The 17,846-nt window shown below is 47.9% G+C and overlaps 1 protein-coding gene across 1 annotated transcript in view; it reads right to left on the bottom strand.

Moving 5' to 3' along the window:
• Positions 1-17,128, bottom strand: part of LOC115083155 (oocyte zinc finger protein XlCOF6-like) — a 49,778-nt gene extending 32,650 nt beyond the window's left edge. The window contains exons 1-2 of the mRNA XM_029586963.1: positions 16,895-17,128; positions 1,808-2,209 (exon numbers count right to left, since the gene is read on the bottom strand). Coding sequence (XP_029442823.1) covers positions 1,808-2,143 — 336 coding nt within the window. The 5' untranslated portion in view covers positions 2,144-2,209; positions 16,895-17,128. The remainder of the gene's footprint in view (positions 1-1,807; positions 2,210-16,894) is intronic.
• Positions 17,129-17,846: the final 718 nt, after the last annotated feature.

Here is a 17,846-nt window from a genome sequence, read left to right as displayed (position 1 = left end):
GCTGCAAAAGTATGAGCATGAACAGAGGTTGTGGTTCCAGGCGCACAAGTAGGTGCACGTGCACACACCCAATGTCACACACAAAAAAACGCGCTAAGGAGCCCGTGCGGTCGGAGACACTAAGCCTGGAAGCGAGCCTAACTAAAGATATGCGAGCTAAAGATAAGCGAGCCTAACTAAAGATATTCCTTAATCCCAGATGCCCCATACCTCAACCTTTTTCACCTGCCTTCAGGACCTTCTCTCTGTTAAGCTCCTCGCTCTACTAACCCAGGCATAGCATCGCAGACAGCTTCTAATCCTTCAATTTTATTTGTCCTATTCTTTCGGTTTATCTCCACGACTGATCCCTCCCCAGTGTAACTGCGCATTGTTCCCATGTTCGCCCCGCCCTCATTAGTTTTGCCCCCTCGGTCATCATCTTCTAGTATTGTCAGCCCTACTCATCTATTGTATTATAATAAGATGTATTATACTAATGTGTCATTGTATGCTGGTCTTCTGTGATGTATCATAGTATTGTGACATTGTATGCTGCTTTTGTTTTTTGCAGTTTGTTGCTCTCAGGAAGAGCTTAGTATTTATTGGTTCCCGTTTTGATCCCAGTTAGCTATACCCTTTGTTCGATGTAATGCATTCACCTATGCTTTTTCGTTTTGCTGTAAACCGATCTGATATGTTCTTTTGCACATGAATGTCGGTATATAAAAGTTCCAAATAAATAAATATGCTCAACCTGCCGAGTCAGCGCCGCCTCCACACCTCACTGGACCCTCCAGAGACGTCAGCGGGAAGGAAGACCTAGTAAGAACGAAATAGGAAAAGGAGAACCTCCCTAGCTTTACTATAACCTCGTCCTTTTTATTTTATTTAACCTGAGCTCAGCTCTCCCTTGCTGAAAGCAGGAACGGGTCCTCCAGCTATTGGGGGGGGGGGGGGGGGGCAGGATGAAGAGGGCAAAAGCCTTCAACTCTGAGCCTCTCTCGGCCTACAACCAGGTTTGTTTGTTTTTTTTTTGGGGGGGGGGGGGGGGGGTAAGTCCACACCAGAAAAAGCTACCAGGCTCAAGGCACTCAACTGAGGGATGGACACACCAGTATTGCCTCAGGAGGCAAACAGTGCTATCCAGTTGCTCATTTTCTTCAGAAACTGTCCACACTTTTTTTTTTTTTACACTTCAAGCAATCCCCAATAGGGAGATGCACATCCACCATCTGCTGGAGACGGAGAATACTAGTGGGCTGATGTTGGGGCGGGGCTATATGTCAATGACATCAGCTTTTTCTCTGTCTCCATCTGCTGGTAGAGGTGCATAACCCACTTGTGGGGATTGGCCTGCCTGAGTGCAGAGGAACAAGCAGTTTCCTCCACTGTGATTTCAGGAAAGGAGGAGAGGGTGGCGGAGAAAGGGAAAGTTAGAAGAAAAGTCAGGGGAGGAGGGGGCAGAGGTGACCTGGCTGAGAAATCAAGACTAAAAATGACCAAGGTTTATAAAATAACTTTTTGGTTTCAACTTCTTATTCCTTGATATTTGTGACTCGGTAATAAGAGACAGAAGATCTTTTTAAATGTAATTCTCATAAGAAAAGAAATGTGGTTAGTTGGAAGAAGAGATTCCTTGGATATTTACAAAGTCTCCCCTAAATAATTATTAATCATCTCTCCTGGTGAAATATAATCACCCTTAGGAAAGTTGATAATTCTAAAATATTTTTCTTTTGGCAACATTTTCTAACTTCTTCATTTTCCTTTTAAGTGAAAGCTTATCCTGAACTTACTCAGAAGAGTTTGAGAGTAAATGTCCCACCTTGTTCTCCAGCGCCTGCAGCCGCTTAGCATGAGCAGAGATTTTCTTCTCCTGGGTCACTGAGCGCAGCTCCAGCGAGGAGATTTCCCCTTGAATCCTTTCCAACTTGCTGCTCATTGTTGCTTCCAGCCGCACCAGAACCATCCACAGAGAACCCAAGGTCCTGGGCTGCAGTGGATCCAGAGCCAGCCCTGCCCCCTCCTCTGACCCCGGGGGCTCTGCCAGAGGCTGCACCGAGGAGGGATCTGGCTCTGGAGAAGGCAGAACCCCCTTCCTGGGCTCCACTGAAGTCCCAGAACCCATAAAACCATCCATCGATCTGACAGTAATATCCATGGGAGACGGGCGAGATTTAGACTTTCCCTTTCTATTCGATGTAGTCAGAGTCAAAGACAGGTCGGGCTGAGGACGAGAGAAAGAGAGAATCTGGAGAGTTAACTCCCTCCTGTACCGGGCACTCTGGGAAGTAACACAAAAACCTGCAGAAAACACTCTCAGCACCTTTGTATCAAACCCATCACAGCTAAACAGCACTAACACCCAAAACTCACATAGTAAAGCAGAATTGCTTACCTGTAACAGGTGTTCTCACATATGGGTGATATCATCAGGATGGAGCCCTATCACGGAAAACTTTTGTCAAAATTTCTAGAACTTTGACTGGCCCCTACTGGGCATGCCCAGCATGGCACTAACCCTGCAGCCAGCAGGGGTCCCCCTTCAGTCTCGTCTTATAGTAAAAGTACATGCGAAAATAAAATAAGAAAAAAAAAACTTAGCAAACCCAACACTGCGGGGTGGCGGGCGGGTTTCGTGAGGACTACCATCCTGCTGTCCTGTGAGAACACCTGTTACATCAGGTAAGCAACTCTGCTTTCTCACAGGACAAGCAGGATGGTAGTCCTCACATACGGGCGAGTACCGAGCTGAGGATGCCCAGGCAATGCACCAAATGTACCCAAAGATGTGCAACAGGCACAACAATTGGGGTGGAAATTTGGTTAAAAGGGCATCCTGAACCCTGATGGGTCGGTGGAAGGCTGTTGGTACATTAATTGGCAAATAAGTTGCGTAGGACACACTGGCCGAAGATGGAATCTTGTCTGCCAGCCTTGTCTAAGCAATAATGGGCTGCAAAGGTGTGGAGAGAGCTCCAGGTAGCAGCTTTACAAATGTCAGTAAGTGGCACCGAGTGGAGGTGCGCTACTGAGGTCGCCAGGGCTCTGATAAGAGTGGGCCTTGACACGGTCTTGGAGCGGAATGCCTGCCTGCCGATAGCAAAAGGAAATACAGACCTCTAACCAGGAGGCAGGGTCTGCTTTCCCACAGGTTTACCCAATTTGATGGTATCAAAAGAGACAAACAATTGAGTGGACTTTCTGTAAGCGGCTGTACGGTCTAGGTAGAAAGCTAGAGCACGCTTACAGTTGAGAGTATGCAGAGCCTGTTCGCCTGGGTTTGTGTGGGGCCTGGGAAAGAAGGTGGGTAGTATAATGGATTGATTAATATGAAACTCCGATACCACCTTAGGCAAAAACTTAGGGTGAGTGCAGAGTACTACCCTGTCATGCAGAAGTTTAGTGTAAGGCGGGTAAGGTGACTAAGGCCTGCAACTCACTAACTCTGCGAGCGGATGTGATCGCCAGAAGAAAGATCACCTTCCAGGTGAGATGGCGGAGATCACAGGATTGGAGAGGCTCAAACGGCGGTTTCATGAGCCGCCCCAAAACCACGTTAAGGTCCCAAGAAGGGGCCGGAGGGCGCAATGGAGGTTTTAGGTGCAGCAAGCCCCTCAAAAAGCGTGTTACCAAGGGTTGTACCGATATGGAGCATCCCCGACACTTTTATGGAAGGCGGCCACTCACTGACGTGCACCCTGATAGAGGAAGTTTTCAGGCCTGACTCTGACAGGTGCCAGAGATAGTCCAGAAACTTCGCTGGGGAACAAGTGAAGGGGGTCGATGGACATGGAAGTACACCATACCGTAAACCTGTTCCATTTATAGCGATAAGACTTTCTTGTGGAAGGCTTTTGTGAAGCTACCAGGACTCAGGAAACTGGCTCTGAAAGGTTAAGAGGTTGAAGTATTAACCTTTCAACATCCAGGCAGTCAGGGAGAGGGCCTGGAGATTGGGGTGACGTAGGCATCCGTCGTTCTGAGTGATCAGAAGCGGATCCTTACCTAGAGGAATGTGCTGGTGAATTGATAGGTCCTGAAGTATTGGAAACCACACCTGGCGTGGCCAGTAAGGGGCTATCAGAATCATCAATCCCCTGTCCTTTCGCATCTTCACGAGAGTCTTCGAAATGACGGGAAGTGGAGGGTATGCATAAAGGAGACCGCTGGTCCACGAGAGGGAGAAAGCGTCTCTTGGCTGCAAGTGTTGGCTGCGAGTGAGAGAGCAGAAGTTTCCTACTTTGTGGTTGTGGATTGACGCAAAGAGGTCTATGTGAGGGTAGCCCCAGCGTTGGAATATTGAGTCTGCTACTGTGGGGTTGAGGGACCACTCGTGCGGTTGAAAAGTGCGACTCAGCTTGTCTGCCAACACATTGTCCACTCCCGGCAAGTAGGTGGCCCTGAGGCACATCGAGTGGGAAAAAGCCTCCGCCCATATCTGTGCAGCTTCCTGACACAGGAGGTAGGAGCCCGTTCCCCCTTGCTTATGTACCACATGGCCACCTGGTTGTCGGTTTGAATCAGGATGACCTTATTGGTGAGGTAATCCTGAAAGATCCTGAGAGCATATCTGATTGCACGAAGCTCTAGGAAATTCCTCTGGAGACCAGATGCCCTGAGTTTGCAGGTTTGCAACATGTGCACCCCAGCCAAGGTTGGAGGCATCTGTTGTCAAGGTTATTTGAGGTTCTGCAACCTGAAATAGAAGGCCTTGAAGAAGATTGGCTTGGTTTATCCACCAAGCCAGTGATAAGCGGAGCTGGTTGGTGATGTGGATAATGGTGGACATTGGCTGAGAAGACTGAATCCACTGCGATTTTAGAGTCCACTGCATTACTCTCATGGCAAGGTGGGCCATCGGAGTGACATGCACCCAGGAGGCCATATGACCCAGTAAGATCAGAAAGTGACTTGCAGTTGAGTGTTGTCGAGACTGCAGTTGATGGGCCAGAGAAGCGCGAGTGAGATCCCGATCCCGGGGCAGGAAAGCTTTCGCTTTTAAAGTGTCCAAGTCGGCCCCTATGAACAATAGGGTTTGGGATAGAACTAGCCTGGATTTCAGATAGTTTATGAGGAACCCTAGGGAGATCAGGGTATGCAAAGTGAGACATAGGGACGTCAGTGCAGTTTGATGAGTGGGAGCCCTAATCAATAAATCGTCGAGATGTGGGTAGACGTGGACACTGAGTCCTGAGATAGGCTGCTACCACGATGAGACACTTGGTGAAGACTCGTGGGGCAGATGCTAGGCCAAATGGCAACACTTGATACTGGAAGTGCTTTGGGCCTACTAGGAACCGCAGGAATCTGCGATGTGACAGAGTGATTGAGATGTGCATGTAAGCATCCTTGAAGTCTAGAGAGCAGAGCCAGTCTTCCCTTTGCAGAAGGGGAAGTAGAGAACCCAAGGTCACCATCTTGAACTTCTCTCTTTGTAGGTATTTGTTTAAGGCACGAAGGTCCAGTACTGGGCGAATGCCACCTGACTTTTTTGGGATTAGAAAATACCGGGAATAGAATCCCTGGCCCTGCTGGGAGAAGGGTACTGGTTCTATTGCCCGGGACTCGAGGAGGATAGAAACTTCCTGATCGAGAAGGTGAGAGTGGTCAGATGTTCCCCACTTCAGCCGAGGTGGGGAATCCGGTGGAACGGTGAGGAAGTTGAGGTGGTAACCTTGAGTCACTACAGCTAGTACCCACTGATCTGTAGTGATCGTGTGCCACATGCAGGGAAGTGGCACAATCGACCTCCTACGGGTACGGAAGGAAGAGGAGGCTGGGCACTGCTCTCCAGGAAGGAGTCAAAATCCGGACGCTGGGCCCGGCTGAGGGGCTGGCTGTGTCTTTTGGGTCCGAGGTTGTCTGGATTGGCCTTTTTGGTAAGGCCTAGAGGGACGACCTCTGGAAGCCGGAGGGTGATATCTCCTTGGTTTATACGCAGGCCTCTTGAGTCTCTTCTGAAAGATCTCTTGGAAGAGGAAGAGTAATCAGAAGGTACTAAGGAGTGTCGGTGGAGAGTTTCATGGTGGTCCTTGAGCTGCGCCACTGTTTCTTGAACCTTTTCCCCGAAAAGATTATCACCAGCACAGCTAACCTATCCTGTACTTCTGGTCTGAGGTCTGAAGACTTGAGCCAAGCCCATCTTCTTGCACTTTTTCCTGCTGCAGAGACTAGAACTGGCAAATTTAAATTTGTTATTTACTCTTTCAAAAAAGACAAAAAGAGTAGAGGACACTCCATAAAGTTAGTAAGCAGCACATTCAAAACAAATCTGAGAAAATTATTTATCATTTAATGTGCAATTAAGGTCTAGAATTCATTGCCAGAGGATGTGGTTAAGGTGATTAGCATAGCCGGGTTTAAAAAAAAGGTTTGGAAAAGCTCCTGTAGAAGAGGTCCATAAATTGTTATTAACCAAGTAGACTTAGTGAATAGCCACTACTTATTACTGTGCAATAGCAGCATGGGATCTATTTACTGTTTGGGATCATTCCAGATACTCGTGACCTGGCTTGGCCATTGTTAGAAACAGGATGCTGGGCTTGATGGACCCTCAGTCTGACTCAGTATGACATATCTTATATGTTCTTATGCCAAAGGGTAATGGTAAATGGAATTTACTCAGAGGAGGGGTCGTTATTAGTGGTGTGCTACATGGATCAGAACTTGGACCGGTTCTTTTCAACATTTTCTTGAGTGATGTTGTGGAAGGATTATCGGGAAAAGTTTGACTTTTTGCCGATACCAAAATCTGCCACACGGTAGACAGTCAGGAAGATGTGGAAAACATGAGGAGGATTCTAGGAAACTCAAGGAATGCTCTAGGGTCTGGCAGCTAAGATTTAACGCTTAAACAAAAAATGGAGGAAGTTATGCATTTAGGTTGCAAAATCTCAAGGAGAGGTACGAGCGAGAGGGTGAAAAAGAGCAGGATCTACAGGGGATTCTAATCTCATGATCTTACAGAGGACAAAGAGGTAGAGAAGGTGACAGCAAATGTCAGAAAGATGCTGAGCTGCATTGGGCGAGGAATGGTCAGCAGAAAACAGGTGGCGATAGTGCCCTGTATAAATCCTTGTGGAGGTCTTATCTGGAATACTATGTACATTGTGGAGACTGCATCTTCAAAAGGAGAATAAACTGGCTGGAGGGTGGGCACTAAAATGATCAGTGTTCTTTCTTCTAGAGCATATGGGGATATAAACACGCATCCCCTAGAACAGGGCTTCCCAAACCTTTTGCCAATATGACCCCATTTTAGTACTTAAAAATTCACACGACCCCAAAGGACGAACAAAACAAATTAGCAGGATTACAAATCCATCTCCAACAATCATTTCACTCATACTCTCCCCATACTCCAAATGATTCCCTATCCAACCTCCTCATGCTGCAGTCAATCCTTTCATCCAATCTCTACCCCCTCCAAAGAACCTTCTCCTCCCACAACTTCTGCCCCTCCAGCTTATCCCCCAACACCTCACCTCCCCAACCCATCTCCTCTCTCACTCCTCCAGCCATTTTCATATCACCCCAGCTGATGCTCTCACTCCAATCTCTTTTTATAACCCCCCACAGATCGTCTGTCATCTCCTCCCCTCAACGCTTCAGCTCTTCTCTTGCATCTCCCAGTCTGTCTTCTGTCATTCACCCTCTCTCACGCACCATCTTATCCAACCCTCAAACTCCTCCTGCATCTGATCCTTCCCTTCAAATGGTCCTCCCCTCCCAACATCCCCCTGGCCAGGGTCAGCGCATTTTCCTTTGGGCCCCCAGGCCAGATGTGGATTTCAACGGCTGGGAAGAGAGGGCAGGCTGAAAACAGGAGCAACATTTTTCTCTGGGGTTAAGTTCAATGATTAGATAATGAGACAGGTGCAGTGGAAGTTTCCCCTGGCTCATGCAAACTCAGTCACAAAACTAATGCAAGGGCAGTGCTTGTGAGCCTTTGTGCGAGGGCCGGTGGCTTAGTAGGCAGTTGGGTCTCTGTAGGCCGAGGGCCATGAGGTTGAATCCCGCTTAGGGAGGGAGGTTGAAAGTGGGTACTAGTCAAGCTTTGCCAGGTACTTGTGGCCTGGATTGGCCACTGTTGGAAACAGGATGCTGGGCTTGGTGGACCCTTGGTCTGACCCAGTATGGCATTTTCTTATGCTCTTATGGTTCAAAGGCCTCACACTGACTTCCACTATTAATGCTGCTGCCACCTGAAGACTGCTGCTTGAGGCACTCGTGAGCCCTGCTGAAGGTTTTGTGATCTCATTTGGGGTCCTGACCCACAGTATGGGAAACCCTGCCCTAAAGGAAAGGAGAGATATGACAGAAGTATTTAAATACCTCCAAAGTATCAATGCACAGTAAGCAAGCCTCTTTCAGAAAAGAGGCAGCTCTTGAACAAGGTGTCATGGGATGAGGGTTAAAAGGGGAAGACTCGGCAGTATGCTAAGGCAGAGGTTCCTAAACCTGCCCTGGGGGGGTCCCCCAAGACAAGTTTGGGAACTTCTCATGAAAGAAAATATTTATTTTCACAGACGGTGGTGGGTGCATGGAACAGCCTTCCCTCTGGAGGTAGTGGAAACAAGGACAATATCAGAATTCAAGAACACATGGAAGAAATACAGAGGATCTCTTATGGAATAATAGGGATTGCAGAGCAGTATGGAAGGGCAGACTAGATAGGCTGTTTGGTCTTTCTGCTATGGAAAAACAAGTTTGCTTACCGTAAACGTTGTTTCCGTAGATAGCAGAATGAATTAGCCATGCTGTCCTGGGATCTGTCAATCAGGTCCGGGAGGCGGAGCTTGACAAAGCAGAGGTTAGCTTTTTTGTCCCTCCGCGGCTGCGCGTGGGTTCCCGCGCAGGAAGTACAGATTCTCCTCAGTCTGTGATTAAGCATTAATGGTTGAGTAATATTTGTGATTGCCAGGGAGGAGGGTGGGTCAGCATGGCTAATTCATTCTGCTATCTACGGAAACAACGTTTACGGTAAGCAAACTTGTTTTTTCCCGTCGATAGAAGGAATGAATTAGCCATGCTGTCCTGGGAGTCACAAGCTCCCCTCACGTTTAATCTATTTGTTCCTTTAACATGTATTATCTGGTGGCAATCACTTGGTGTCAGCTGTTGTGGACTGTAGGATTGTTTGACCTAACTGTGTGTCCGTTGAGACTTGCTGATCCAAGCAATAATGTGCCGTAAACGTATGTAGGGAAGTCCATGTTGCCGCTTTGCATATGTCTATGGGCTGAACATGTTTGAGATGTGCCCAGGAGGTGGAAAGGGCACGTGTTTGATGTGCTTTTGGCTTTTGAAGTAGAGGTATGTTTTGCTTGGCATAGCAGAATTGGATGCATTGTACTATCCAACTTGCTATAGTCCGTTTTGTGACTGGTGTACCTGGTCTGTTAGAATCAAAGGAGAGAAACAGTTGTGACGGTCGTGAAGAGTTCGACGTTCTATTCCTGTAATACGCTAGCGCTCGTTTGCAATCCAGGGTATGAAGTAATGCTTCGCGGTCATTGGTGTGTGGCTTTGGGAAAAAAATTGGCAGGTCAATAGTTTGATTAATATGAAACTGGGAGATGACCTTAGGTAGGAAGGATGGATGTGTTCTCAAGACTACCTTTTGATGGAAGAATTGTAGGTATGGTTCGTAGTGTACTAGTGCCTGAAGTTCACTCACCCGTCTCGTGGAAGTGATTGCGACCAGGAATACCACTTTCCAGGTTAGGTATTTAATATGAGCTGATTCCATAGGTTCGAATGGGGAATGCATCAATTGTTCCAAAACTATATTGATGTTCCACGGAATCGCTGGTTTCTTGGAAGGTGGTCTAATGTGTAACATTCCCTTCAAGAAGTGAGCGAGAAGAGGATGAGCTGCTATTGTGACATTATTATAAGGTCTATGGTAGGCCGCAATAGCGCTCAAATGGACGCGAATAGAAGCTGTCGCTAATCCCGCTTCATAAAGGGTATGTAGATAGTCTAACAACTGGTGTGGTGTACAGTCCACCGGCGAGATGTGATGTGACGTACACCATGTGGTATATCTTCTCCACGTATAACTGTAGTTCAATCTAGTGGAGGGTTTCCTGGATTCTAGAAGTATAAGTTGTGTCTTATGAGATACTTTTTGTTGTGTTAGTAACCACCTGTCAGTCTCCAGGCTGTCAAGTGGAGGGAAGAGTGTAGCAGATGAAGTAGGGTCCCCTGATCCTGAAAGAGAAGGTCCGAACGAGACGGGAGCCGGATCGGTTCTTCTCTGGAGAGGCGAAGGAGGTAGCTGTACCATGGTTGACGTGGCCAGGCCGGAGCAATGAGTATCATTTGTGCTCTGTCGGCTATGCATTTCTGAATAGTTCTGGTGATGAGGGGAATGGGTGGAAAGGCATAAAGAAGGCCTTGTGACCATGGAATCAGAAAGGCGTCCTGCGCTGTTCTGATGGAGCTTGGATGTATTGAGCAAAACTGGGGAAGTTGTGTGTTGTGTTCTGTAGCAAACAGGTCGATTGTTGGCGTTCCCCATTTGTTGAATATTTGTATTGCTACTTCTGCGTTGAGGGTCCACTCGTGGGGATGAAAAACTCAACTTAATCTGTCCGCCCTTGTGTTTACTATACTGGGTAGATACGTTGCTTGTAGATGCATGCTCTGTTGATGTGCTAGCTGGAAAATCTGCAATGTTTCCTTGCATAGTGTCCAGGAACCCGAGCCTCCCTGCTTGTTGATGTAGAACATCGCCACTTGATTGTCCGTATACACCATGATTCGGCGACCTCGCAAGAATGTCTGGAATGCTTGTAAGGCTAGGCGAATAGCTCGAAGTTCTAGCAGGTTGATCTGTAGAGTTTGTTCTGGTAACGTCCACAGGCCCTGCGTTTCGTAGACCTCCAGATGAGCCCCCCATCCTTTCCAGGAAGCATCTGTTGTTAGGACTGCGTTGTGAATGAGTGGTTGGAATAGAGCTCCTTTCACTAATGTGGACGGTAGGAGCCACCAAGAGATGTCTCTTTTCATATCCTTGGTAAGGTTGATCAGTTGCGAGAGAGGTTGCGAGTGTTGTTTCCACTGTCGTTTGAGTCCCCACTATAATCTTCTTATGTGTAATCTGGTATTGGGAACTAAGAAATTGGCGGCTGCCATGTGGCCGAGCACTACTAGCACCCGGCGTGCCGCTGTTACCTGTTTCGTCTGTAAACTCTGTAAGAGCTGTCGTAACTGAAGTTGTCTGTCGTGCGGCAGATATGCCCTGGCTTGTATAGTGTCCAGGTACGCTCCTATAAATTGGAGTTGTTGCGTCGGTTGGAGCTGCGATTTCTGAAAATTGACTACTAGTCCTAATTGCTGCAGGCATTGAAGGATCTGTTGTAGATGGGATAGTAGGAGTTCCTTGGTCTGAGCCACTACTAACCAATCGTCTAGATATGGGAATATCGTCATCCCCTGTTTTCGGAGATGTGCCACCACCACTACCATACATTTGGTGAACACTCTGGGTGCCGCTGACAGTCCAAAGGGGAGTACCCTGTATTGGTAATGTTTCTGCTTGTAACGAAAACATAGGTACCGCCAAGAAGAGGGGTGAATTGAAATGTGAGTGTAAGCATCTTTCAGGTCGATGGAACACATCCAATCGCTGGGTTGTAATAAGGGAAGGATTGATTTCAGTGACACCATCTTGAATTTCTCCTTTACTAGAAATTTGTTGAGCTCTCTGAGATCTAAGATGGGTCGCAGGCCCCCCGACTTCTTGGGAATCAGGAAATAGGGTGAATAAAAACCCCGATTGTGGTGGATCCTGGAGAGGAGCGCAATGGCGCTTGATTGGCAAAGGTTGGTTATTTCTGTTGGAGTTGTGGATGAGTCCTCGTATTTCCAGTAGACGCGAATTGGGGTAGGGTTGGTTTCGTTCGGAAGTGTAAACGATACCCCTGGCTTACAATGTCCAGAACCCATTGATCCGATGTTATGTGGTCCCACATTTGTAAACAAGATTGGATCCTCCCTGGCGGTAGTGACGGTTGTGGTAGTGGCATTAGGTTCAAAAAGACTGTGCCGGCTTGGCGGCCACAGGCTGTTGTTGGCTTTGCTGACGTTGTGCCCGTGGTTTGCCTCTATGTGGTAGTTGAGGCTGTTGATGTTGTGTTTGTTGCCTTTGATAATTAGGATAGGTTTGAGGGCGATATCCCTGGTACGACCTATATGAACTTCGTCCATAGGAGGATCTACGAGGGTACTGGTAGAAGCGCCTTGAGGTTTGGTACGTCGGATGGAACTGTAACGACTGTACTGCCAACGCTTCTTCCTTCAGCTTCCCCACCGCTTCCTGTAGTTTAGTACCAAATAGATGCTCTCCGGTGCAAGGGAGATTGGCTAGTTTTTCATGGACGTCGTCTCTTATAGAGCTTGAACGAAGCCACGCCGTCCTACGTGCTGCTATTGCAGTCGCTGAAGCTCTCGATGATGTTTCCATGCCCTCGTATACGGAACGGAGGAGGTGCCTAGAGCATTCCTCCATATCATGTAGTGTCTGGGGCATTTGTTCACACGTTGTGGCTAGTAAGCCTTTTGTGGCTTGGATGCACTCGTACATATACTGCACCATATAAAATTGATGGTGCATAATACGTGTAGTCAGCATGGCGTTCTGATAAATCTTTCTACCCATCTCATCTAGGAGTTTGTGATCCTTATTAGGGGGGTAGGTGGCATGAAGTTTTGATTTTTTAAATCTTTGCATTGCGGATTCCACTATGACAGATTCGTGTTGCAATTGTGGAAGCGCATACGGGGTTTCCTTTTTGATGCGGAATTTTATGTCCGATTTCCGTGACACTGGTTGTATTGACTGTGGAGTCTCCCATGATTTAAGTAAAAGCCGATGTAGGAGATCATGTGGAGGAAGCGTGGTGGGTTCCCCAGGCACGTCGAATATTTTTAATAACCCAAGGGTTTCAGCCCTGGGTCCGGTTCCTTTTGGAATTGTAATTGGAGTATATTACCCATTTTCTCCAAAAAGCGAGGGTAAGATAGGTCTTCAGGTGGCGAATAAGGCTCTTGTTGTCCTTCTGGTACGTCGGAGGGAAATCCCGTTGACGAATTGGGTGAATCAGTGATGGAGTCGTATGGTTCCAGCATGGTGGAACGTGTTGGGGAGGGTTGTGGGGTTATCCCCTCAGGCAAGGATGGTGCGTCTTCTGGTACGGTCTTCGGAGGAGGCGACTTTGGCTGTGCGTCAGTATCAGAGGGTGCTTTCCCTAATGCAAAGGATGATTCCAACGTGCTATAGAAGCCAGCCAAGGATTGCGATAATTGCCAAAAGGCATCTTTAGAAGCTTGTGGCAAATCTGGTTTCCGTTGTTTGTTAGCTGGTTCGGCCAAATGTGATCCTACGTCCGAAGGTTTTGACGGGGAAGATGCTTGGGAAGATGTCACATAAATTGGAGATTGTGTCTCTCGTGATTGGGATCTCCAGGACGATCTGGAAGTGTCTGGGCTACCTTTTGTTCCGTCATGGTGTCTATGATGAGACTTCTGCCCATGTACGTGGTGTTTTGTTTTTGACTGGTGTGACTTCCGCGACTCATGATGAGAGCAAGATGACCGTCTATCTCTGGAGTCTCTTGATGAGGAACTATGTTTTCGTTTGCGAGATTGTTCCCTGAGTTGTTCTTTGCCTGACAAAGAGTATAACTCTGGTCTTCTTTCCGTCTGTTCAGAGACGAAAGCTCCCTTTGGGGATGTGAATTTTGATCTTGAGGTATGTCTATGAGACGTGTCAGATGACTTTATGGCTGAGCGCCCCCTAGACTGTTCCATTGATACCTTTTGAGATGGTATTTTTGCTGGTTTTTGTTTCTCTTTGGAACTTTGGTGTCTTTGCGTTCTCTTCGGTGCCGAAGGTTTCGACTGCTCCTTTGACGACAGCTCCTGCGCCAAAGACGGTCCCAGTGTCGTAGGAGGCGCCACTGATTGAAGCGCAGTACTTGGTGGCGATGGATCCCGCGCCGTACTCGGCGCCGATGGCTGTCGCTCCGTACTCTGCGCCAATGGCTGCCGCTCCGTACTCGGCGCCGATGGCTGGCGCGCCGTACTCGGCGCCGATGGCTGCCGTCCCCTAGTCGGCGCCGGTGGCTGCCGCGCCGACGGGTCCCGCGCCGTACTCGGCGCCGCTGGCTTTTGCTTCATATCCGGCGTCAGATGCTTCCGCGCCGTACTCAGCGCCGTTGGCTTTTTGGTCCTTTCCCACGCCGGTGATTGTTCCTTCGGCGCCGTGTGGGAAGACCCCTGCGCCATAGAAGATGTCTGCGGCGCATGGCGCAGTGTGTCATGGCGCCGTGGTTTCCCCGGTCTATGTGACTTAGATATTTTAGTCTGCGCCTTGTCACGGCCTAAGACTTTCGGCGCCATTTTTTCTTTATTTTTTAATGGGTCTCGGCTCGAAGGGGATAGAAGTTCGGGAGTTACAGCGCCCTGTTTCCCTTGTACCTGTTTAGTCGGATCCGACACTGTTGATCTTGGGGTCGAATATTTTAGTTTCTTCACCGGTCCCGGTGAGGAGTGGACATCTGAGGGTTCCGAGGTACTCAAAAGCTCTTGGAGCCGATAGGCCCTTTGTCTCTTTGCCCTCGGAGACATTTTCGTACAGAATTGACAGTTCGGAACATCATGACTACTGCCGAGGCAGCGGTAACATCGGTCATGATTGTCCATGACCGACATCACCTTTCCACAGCAGCAGCGTTTGAAGCCCGATTTCGACATGAGGCGAGAATAGCTCCGCGTGCGATCCCGCGCGTGGAAAGAACAGACTGAGGAGAATCTGTACTTCCTGCGCGGGAACCCACGCGCAGCCGCAGAGGGACAAAAAAGCTAATCTCTGCTTTGTCAAGCTCTGCCTCCCGGACCTGACTGACAGATCCCAGGACAGCATGGCTAATTCATTCCTGCTATCGACGGGAAAACCACCTTAAGTTGGAATTACTTGGTGGTAATCATGTAATGTGCTGTAGTCACCCCTTCTCTCTGTCCTTGAACCCTCCTTCCTGGCCTTTCCATCCCCCTGACCCCCTCAGGCCTGTTGCTGAGCTGCCCAGGGGGCATGGCTAGCCTCCTTAGATCACTTCTCACAACCACGCTCTCCACATTTTATAAGTATTAGGACTGTAGGTGTATATAATTAACTACCCTAGAATACCACAAAGTCCTTCAATGTATCCACAATCAAAACGCTATACTTTTTTTTTACATGACCATCATACTCTGCTTCATCGTTTAGTAATTCAATTTTTAGACTCAGCCATCTATATAAATCGGTCAATTTTTATCCGCATAAGTGTACAATAATATCATTTATCACCAATATGCTACTATATTTTTCTTTTTTTTTTTTTAACATTTTCACTTATCTGTATTAGTAAGTATCACTTATTTTCCTAGAAGCCATCATGTTCGTACTAGCCCGACACGGGACCGTGTTTCGAACTGTACATCCATGGAGAACACTGACATTTAAATATCACAAACTCTGGTTGGAGCCCTTGAGAAAGGACATACAGTTCAAAACACGGTCCCGTGTCGGGCTAGTACAAACATGATGGCTTCTAGGAAAATATGAGATACTTACTAATACAGATAAGTGAAAATGTTAAAAAAAAAAAGAAAAATATAGTAGCACATTGGTGATAAACACGATATTATTGTACACTTATGCGGATAAAAATTGACCGATGATTATATAGCGGCTGAGTCTAAAAGCTGAATTACTAAACGATGAAGTATAGCGTTTTGATTGTGGATACATTGAAGGACTTTGTGGTATTCTAAGGTAGCCTCCTTAGATGACACGACCAGCTAGTCAAGACAGTAGCCACTTAGAGTCTCAGAAATACTAATGCTACTACATTGCTGGCATGCAGAACTGGCACCTAGGCCCTTAAGAGGCTCATTAGTATCCCCTGGGCCTGGCACCCTTCCTATGATAACAACTGGCTGGAAAACTAAAATGCTTTTTTCCAAGCTGAGCAGTTGGCATCCTACTCAAAATCTATTGCTCCCATCTCTTCCCCCTCCCTGTCCAGCATCCCCTCTCACCCCTTCTCTCCCATACACCTCCTGCCAATAACATTTACATTGCCTCGTCCACCTGACTTCCATCCGATAGAAAAGCTTATGTGTAACCATTACTTATCTACTCAATGCCTTATTACTTTATGTGATCTGCCTGGATCCTCACTTTTCTGAAATGGCAGAACATTAGATGAAAAAAAGGGAATAAAAGTTACAAAAAAATAGTAAAAATAAAACTATAGGTTAAGAAAGAACAAAGGAAACATCTCAGATTTCTGTATGGAAGTAAAACTGTGAGCTTTGAGAGGAGCCTCTCGTGGGCTAACTCCCCTCTACTCTCTTCCTCTATCTCTCCCCCGCATCCCAGCTCCTGCAGAGTTCTTTCCTGCTCCCACAATCACAAATGAGCTTCTGGGTGTACAACCGGCAGTATCAGTGCGGCTGTTAATCTGGAAGTTGTTAGGTCATGAAAGTAACATAGCAATGACGGCAGGTGCTTAGCCCCTCACTCAGTTCCTATTCAAGCCACCTGGTCTTGTGGGGATTTTTCTTCGTTCAATTTTGACCCCTAAATCCTAACATTTTAATGATCAATTTTTTGAAATCCAAATTTATAGGAAACCTCATGGCAGCAATCAGAGCAGCTCATGAGGAGGTCTGAATTCAGGGCGGGGAGGCTGCTGAGATTCCGAATCAGAGACCTGAGCCCGCTTTGCTTTCCCTCCCCTGCTCCCTGTGCAGAGCCCCCTGCCTGGAGCTCCTCACACTCAGCGCTGCTGCTTCTGCTAGAAAATGTCACAGGGACACCGGGAAGAGAACAGGCTGGAAAGGCACCACTTACCCTCCGGGGCTGAGCTTTATTGCAATCGCCTATTTCTGGTTAAGAAAAGCAAATTACAGGGTTATGAATACGGAAGAAGGGGGGGTGGTAGAAGTTCTCCTTCTGCAGCCCGCAGCCACCGCCGCACTTCAGCTGACTGCAACTCTTACCACCTCTGAATGGCTGCCCCTGCGATGTCATCACTCTGCGACCGCTGGCTGGGCGGCTGCTGCGAAGAATCACCACTCTGCGACCGCTGGCTGGGCGGCTGCGATGTGTCATCACTCTGCGACCGCTGGCTGGGCTGCTGCGATGAGTCATCACTCTGCGACCGCTGGCTGGGTTGCTGCCGATGAGTCGTTACTCTGCGACCGCTGGCTGGGCTGCTGCCGATGAGTCGTCACTCTGCGACCGCTGGCTGGGCTGCTGCCGATGAGTCGTCACTCTGCGACCGCTGGCTGGGCTGCTGCCGATGAGTCGTCACTCTGCGACCGCTGGCTGGGCTGCTGCGATGAGTCGTCACTCTGCGACCGCTGGCTGGGCTGCTGCCGATGAGTCGTTACTCTGCGACCGCTGGCTGGGCGGCTGCCGGTGAGTCAACACTCTGCGACTGCTGGCTGGGCTGCCACGCTACAGAGAGGTTTGGCATTGGCAGCATTCGCCCGGTTGCCCAGTCGAAATCACCCCTCCTCCTCCCGGGCTCATGCAGGAAAAATTAGAAATGATCACAATATAAAAGAAGTGCAACATGCATTGGAACAAACTACCCTCGAAAAATCTTGAAAGGCAATTAATTATATTCTTGAAAAATGTATTAACCTAACATAGTAACTCAATAAAATGTTTACATCACCATATTCTGCATTTTAAATAAACAAAATAACACTACATTTATTTGCCCCTTTCTTCTGCAGCCACTAATTACTCTTTATTCATGCCCTCTATACGTGTGGACCCCCAGCTCCCACCGACC

Source organism: Rhinatrema bivittatum, chromosome 2, assembly GCF_901001135.1.
Source record: "Rhinatrema bivittatum chromosome 2, aRhiBiv1.1, whole genome shotgun sequence".
Classification (NCBI taxonomy): domain Eukaryota; kingdom Metazoa; phylum Chordata; class Amphibia; order Gymnophiona; family Rhinatrematidae; genus Rhinatrema; species Rhinatrema bivittatum.
The sequence above is the reverse complement of the archived record's forward strand: the minus strand, read 5'-3'. Positions and strand labels throughout refer to the sequence as shown.